General features: G+C 49.2%; 1 protein-coding gene across 3 annotated transcripts in view; it reads right to left on the bottom strand.

Moving 5' to 3' along the window:
- Window positions 1-6418: 6418 nt before the first annotated feature.
- HPSE2 (heparanase 2 (inactive)) overlaps window positions 6419-6635 on the bottom strand; it is a gene marked incomplete at both ends in the record, with an annotated part of 624570 nt that continues 624353 nt past the window's right edge. For all 3 annotated transcript variants that reach the window (XM_080913133.1, XM_080913134.1, XM_080913135.1), the window contains one exon: window positions 6419-6584. In XM_080913133.1, the coding sequence (XP_080769259.1) occupies window positions 6419-6584 (166 nt within the window). The remainder of the gene's footprint in view (window positions 6585-6635) is intronic.

The following is a 6635-nucleotide window of genomic DNA, read 5'->3' as shown; positions in this document are numbered from 1 at the left end:
TGTGTGTGTGTGTGTGTGTGTGTGTTTGTGTAAGTGCATGTGGTAGAGTTTGCTGCTTTTTGGTCGAGCTGGTTGCCAGCAAACTCCAGAGCATCTCCTGTCTCTGCCCAGTCACAAGTATCTAACCTAAACCTCATTATACAGACGAGGACTCTGCATACCTTCTCTTCTGAAGTGACCAGAATCTGTCCGGTAGAGCTGCCATGGTCTGTGGACGTGGCTATCTTCTGGACCTCCAGTGGCCCAAGTGCCTACCTTGCAGTTTGCTCTGTAGCTCATTCCTCTGAATGGAAACATTCTCTTTGGGTGGGAGGAGGAGTTTCTGAGGGTGGGAGGAGGAGCTTCTGAGGGTGGGAGGAGGAGCTTCTGAGGGTGGGAGGAGGAGCTTCTGAGGGTGGGAGGAGGAGCTTCTGAGGGTGGGAGGAGGAGCTTCTGAGGGTGGGAGGAGGAGCTTCTGAGGGTGGGAGGTGGAGCTTCTGAAGGTGGGAGGAGGAGCTTCTGAGGGTGGGAGGAGGAGCTTCTGAGGGTGGGAGGTGGAGCTTCTGAGGCTCAAGCTCACAAAATGTATAAACCTTGGAAACTCAGTGGATTATAGGATTCCCGTGTTCCCCCCAACCCCCCGCAAGCTTATGAAATCCAGGCAGAAGAGACTGGTAGAGTCAGGAAGGCAGCTTTCATGGCTTGTCCTCTATGCTGGGTTGGGTTTTCTGTGGTGCAGCTGTTCATGAGCAGCCCGAGCTCTTGGAAGTCATCCCAGTGAATTTGTTCCGTCATTAAGCTAGACTTTGAGGAAATCATTTTTTCCCCTGCTCTGTTGTTGATGCCCTGTTTTGGCTGAACAGACTTTGCTCACATCCATCCTTCCAGGAAAAGTCACACACCATTTGAGTTTTCAAATTATGTTTTTGACGTGTCCAGTAGAGGGCGCAACATTTAGCACTAATAATGTTCACTAGTGGATAGGCACGGACTAATGCAGGTTGTTCTTTGATAAAAATGAGTTAAGAACTAGGGTGTCAGGACTTAAGGCACCATGTAACAGGTTCTGTAGATTTTGGTATCTCCACAGAAACGGTAAACCATCATTCAACAGCAAACCAGTGGTGGGATCTCATGCCAGCCATGGCTTCTCAGCCTAGACAGGAGTGACTGTATGGGACACAGCCACGGCCGCTCTCACAACCCCACCAGCTCAAGTTTAGTTGATTCATGGTAGCTGTCAAGGTCCTAGGGTTTACATGCCCAATACATCCACGCCATCTTGAATTATGAAACAAAATGTCTTAAGTCAAACGGCTGAGGCAAAGCTTGCTAAGGAAAGCAGGAAGTCACTGCCACGAAGTCAAAGGCCTTGGTGTGTGTGAGTGTTCAAGTCCAAGTGCTCAGACTTAGGTCCAGGAACGGTGTGCAAAACTGTTGCCTCTCCCCCACAAAACACCCTGACGACAGAAAGTCAAAGGAGTCATATTTTATTTCTTACAAAACATTACCTTAAAAAAAAAAGCTACCTCAGGGACTTGAACTCCCTGCAATCACCATGTTCGCAAAAGCTGCAATCTACTGTGTTCTGGATGTAACACTAACGCCTGTTAGAACCCCTGCAGAGAGAGCCTCGGGTGGGGGGGGGGGGTTCCTGTACTCATCTCACTGGCTTCCAGATAAACAAAGCCAAGGCTCCTTTCTGTTTCTTCTGAAATTGTAATTTATTACATAACATTTACAAGTTGGACCTAGGGTGTTTTCCTGAATACTAATTAGCAGAGCAATGTTCCTGGCTGTCAGAAAAACTCCTTTTCCACTGTGGGCTAACAGGACCACAGTAGGAATTAATGAGCCAGTCAAATGGAAACTTCTCAGCTCCTCCCAAATGCTCCCAGCTTTCACAGGGGGCTATTCTGGAGTCACAGAAAGCTGTGTCAATGTGGTTGGTTTATTTTCATGTTTCAGAGCGTAATTTGCAAGTATTTGCATGTGATATCACCCCTGGGGTGCTGCAATACCGTTCACTGTTTAGTGTGGGAAGATGGAGAGACTTCCAGACCTGACTGGTGGAAGGAGATGGGACCACACTCATGGAAGAGCTGGCTGGCTCTGCCGTTCACCTCCAATGACACAGATACACCAGCCATCACCACCAAAGGCAGGTCAGGGCATTGGGAATGGTTCTTAGCCGGTTTTACAGAGAAACCCAGAGAAGCAGACCAGCAAGGTGACTGTGTGCCATGGACAGCAGAGGCTGGTCATCGCCCTCTGGTGACTCATCAGAGCTACTCCTGGGCTGCTTCAAACCTCAGGTCTGCTGCTTTCCCAGCAGGGCACGCAAGCAGGTGAGACATCGGACGGGCACAAGGTGGTGGGAAAGCTAGTGGTGGGCAACAGAGTTGAGGAAAGGGGGCTGTTGTCATATTAATGGCAGGGTGTCATCAGAGCAGGTTTTGAAATTCCACAGACCTGAGTGTAAGCCAGTTCTTGCCTGATGTGGATGGGCGTGGAGGTTCCCTTCTCTATCCTCCTGGTGATAATAATGTCTAAATATTGATGAGAAGTGTGTCCTACAAAGGGATGGTGGTTCTCTAAAAGTTTGAGTGTTTGGGCCTTATACTAGGGTAATTCATCTTGGCATTGCCTGTCTGAAATATTTCTCACTATCTTCTTCTCAGTGAGTAGAACCTGAAAAAGGAGCACAGACAACTCTAAAACGGAACTCCCACTGTCTCAAAGAGCAGATTTCCCCGGGATCCCTCTTAGGGACAGAGTGGCTGGTGGAAGGGAGGCTGTGGAACTAGAGAGTAAGGGGCTGGGAAGGAGTCACCAGCAGGGTGTGGACAGGACCCATGCGAGACTGCAGAGAAAGCTCTTCCTGGCCTTCTCATTCTGGGCTGCTCCGTTTGTACCGCAACACATTAAAGCCCTTCTGTTGCTGGCGTTTTGACCACTATAGGAACCTCTCGGGTTTGCCTTTCCTTCTGCAGAAATTAAGCGTTGGCCTTTTGTTTTTGGAAGAGGCACAGCCTCAGCGTCCTCTGTGCGTGCAGGACACCCATGTGGAACACACCTGAAGACTGCTGGTCGGGCCCAGAAGGTGCTGGCTGCAGATGCACGTGGTTAACACCCCGGCACTCCAGTGCTCACCCTGGTGCTGGAAGTGGGTAAGGGACCTCAGGAAGAACCTATCGTTACCCTTATCCTACATGAGAGTACAGGCTTTGAGCCCTCCCCTCTGGGGGCTTACAAAGTGCCCAGGAAGGGCAGAACTCAGAAGGAGCCCAGGGAAGAGAGGATTGCAGAAGAAATCCTGGTTTTGGGAGCCCCAGGTCTTTAGTCTCACGGTTGCTTGAGTCTGATATTTTCGAGCCTTTCTCCGGCTAGAGATAATGCTAATATCCCACAGAGGCAGCTTTTTTTTTTTTTTTTCCAGGGCATTAGAAAAATGGGGACTTTCTCTCCCAATGAGAATTTATTCTGAGGCTTTGTGATAAGAAATGAGAAAGAAAATCACTCCTAGAGGCAAGAGGAGCAGAAAACCATCACAACAAAAGGCACAGACTTCTCATTACGCGTGATTACTTTTTCAGTGCGCATATCCACGAGACCATTCTTTGGTTTAAAATGAAGGGCTCTTAAGTCTCTCATGATCTCTGCTGTGTCTGGCTTGATGAAGGAAAACTGACCCAGAGAGGCCTGCCTGGTGGAGGATTTGCTTTACTCTTCCACAGCTGCCTCGAGGGATCGCGCCCCTGCTGTGGGCTGTTTACCTGAGACTGTCTTTGGGGTGAAGGCGAAAAGGTAGAGTCCCTGAAAAGTGCAACATCAATGGTTTAATAAGTGTTCCTCCCACTCCTCCCCCAGAGCATCAAGACAGATGCCCTGTGGTAAAGCTGCTACACAGTGTGATGTTCTGGTGAGTGTCTTAGTGCCCTCTGAGAAATGCAAATACCTCTTCCTGGAGACACTTGTGAAGACAGAACTGCAGGGCTCCGAAGACAAATTTCATTGCATCCCTCCTCCCCCTTTATTAGCTCAGAAACAAACAAAACTTCAGCCTCTTGGGTGCAGCATTTAATTCAGAGAAAGACACAGGCGGCAAAAATGCCCCACATTCTGGGAGGCCTAGTGAAGAATTAACGCTATTTACAGAAAATGTGTTTGTGTGGGGCTTTGGAAGTCTTGGCTATACCGAGCAGTCCACCAGGTGAGGGGGCAAGTCTGTGACAGGAAAAGCCACTGAGCTTGGTGACTAAGTAGGCTCTGGATAATTCCTCAAACAAACCCATTTCGCTGGGTGATTCTGGGAAACCTAGGGACTCTTCCCACGTCCCACAATTGCTTGGGATAACGACGGTAACTTTTATTATTTGGCTTCTGTGTATGTAAAGCAAACTAGCCCAGGGCCTGGCATTAAGGGTCTCTGATCACCTTGCTGCTGTTAGGGGCCCTGAAGCTGCCCCTAGACAAGAACTTGGAAGAGATTCTGATACATATTCAAGAAAAAAAAAAAAAAACCCCATCTGTCTGTCTGTCTCTTTTCCCTTCCCACATTCTTCCTGACTTTAGTCCACCTGCTTTTCTCTTTGTTTCCTCCTTCCCTTTCTCTCTTCCTTCTGACCTCCAGTGTCAGTACTTTCTGTGCTGTGCTGGAGCCTTCATAGAAGGTGAAGGTGCCTGCGAAGGGAAGCTCCCTGGGAGTATCACTGGGTGAGCAGTCTCTTGGCCACCGTTTCCAGATGCTTCCAAGCTGACCATTGACGGGTCCATCCTGTCTTCAGTCTTCGGTGCTTGCATGCCCTAGTGTGTCTGTTGAGAGACTCTTCCTGTACTGAAGATAAGCAGACCACAGTCCGAGCCACTGTCTTCCTTGGAGGGAGAGTCAGGTGGATGGCTCCACTCTTCCAAATTCCCAGCTCTCCAAGCTCAAAGTCTTGGGGGCACCTTGCTGTTTAACCTTCCTCTTGTCTCTCACTTTGCAAACAGAACTAAGCCTTATCCTTCATCTTAGACATGCCCCTGCTGCTTCCCCAGGCCTTCCTGTCCACAGCAAAATGGCGTCGTTGACTTATCTGGCACCTAGGAGTGTCAAGGGTCCCCTTTCTCCTTGAAGGAGGCATCATCCCTGTCATTTTTTCCCCTGAGGTCAGTCATGTCCACAGAAAGTCGGTGTGACTGCAGCTTGTTTCCAAAGACTCCCAGACCCTGGAGCTAAGTAAAGGGCCTTCCCCAAGCCTGCCCAATTCAGAAGCCTTCCACCTACATTTATCTGTTTTGTTATCACACGAGTTCTCTATTCTTCCTTAATAGTGCCAACAGATGACTTTGTACCATGCTTAAGTACACCCACCTGGGCCAGGACAGAACCGGCCACCTTGAATCTTCCTGGAAAATGCACTGAGACTACCTGAGAAGAGGCAGAACGGTTTGACTGTGACTTCATTCAGACCTTCTTCTTCTACATAGTTTTTGGTCAATTAAACAACTAAGGCCTTCTTACTGTGTTGAGTCTTTGAAATCCTTTCAGTTTGAGGGCAAGGTCTAAATTGCTTTGTTGGATTGGGGTGTGTGTGTGTGTGTGTGTGTGTGTGTGTGTGTGTGTGCCCGCACATGTGAACAGGTTTGATGTTTCCCTCTGCTTTTTCTTTGTACTACAACTTTCTCCCCCTTGGCAGCATGAAGAATGATGATGTCTTCTTGTGGAGACTAAAACATTGCTTTGCACTCAATGAATATTGTTACCTGACTCCCATTCCAAGCTGGAGGGAATCCAGTTCACAGAGGAATAGAACCTTACCAAGTGCAGAGCATGACTGTAATTCTACTTGGGAAGCACCCGTTCCCAGAGGACTAGCCAGTGATGGATGCCACTGTCAGAACCCCAGATGCACACACTCATACATCAGCCAGGAAATTATAGAAACAGCTCACCCAGCAGGCCAGAGCTGACTCACCCATTAGCTCCCTATGGGAAGAGAGGTGTCAGGAAACCCGAGGCAGCAGGAAACAGACAAAGGAGGAGTTAGAAGAGGATTAGATTTGCACACCAGCCCCTCCCCAAGCCCTCCCCCATCCTCTGCTAGGGCCCGGGTTTCAGTGAGTTACACTGCTGTGTGGTCGGACCGCAGGCAGCTGGTTTGGAAACACTGCTCTGGAAGCTCGCTGTCAGCTGTTTGTGCATAAACAGACACACATCTTTATCTTTGCATAGGAACAGAGGATGTCTACATTTTCCTTAGGGATAGATGCCACCTACCTAAACTAAGCTCACACTATGACATTTAGTCTCCTTTTGGAGAGTCTGTATTGTCCCCAGTAGCATGGGAGTACAGGCTGTTGCCAAAGAAGGTGTCTGAGGAATAGGGCCGCTACAAGTGTGAAGAGTGGAGAGCAGTCCAGCAGGTCCACCAGGAGCTCAGGAACGGAGAGTGACTTATCGGTAACGACAGGCCAGAGCATTGACATTCTTGACCACATAGAAGCCCATGGTGACTGGAGGGATGACCAACGTCCGGCCGGCCCGCAGGGGGCGGGGCTTCAGTTCTGGAAGGGTCCCGTCGTCCACCATCTCTAAGGGCTGGCCATTGAGCTGCACTGACCTACAGCAGGGAAAGAGGGGAGTCATTACCACACACTTGCATCTTGAGTTT

This window comes from Micromys minutus, assembly GCF_963924665.1.
Source record: "Micromys minutus genome assembly, chromosome: 2".
Classification (NCBI taxonomy): domain Eukaryota; kingdom Metazoa; phylum Chordata; class Mammalia; order Rodentia; family Muridae; genus Micromys; species Micromys minutus.
Note: the sequence above shows the minus strand (reverse complement) of the source record. Positions and strands in the feature narration are given on the sequence as shown.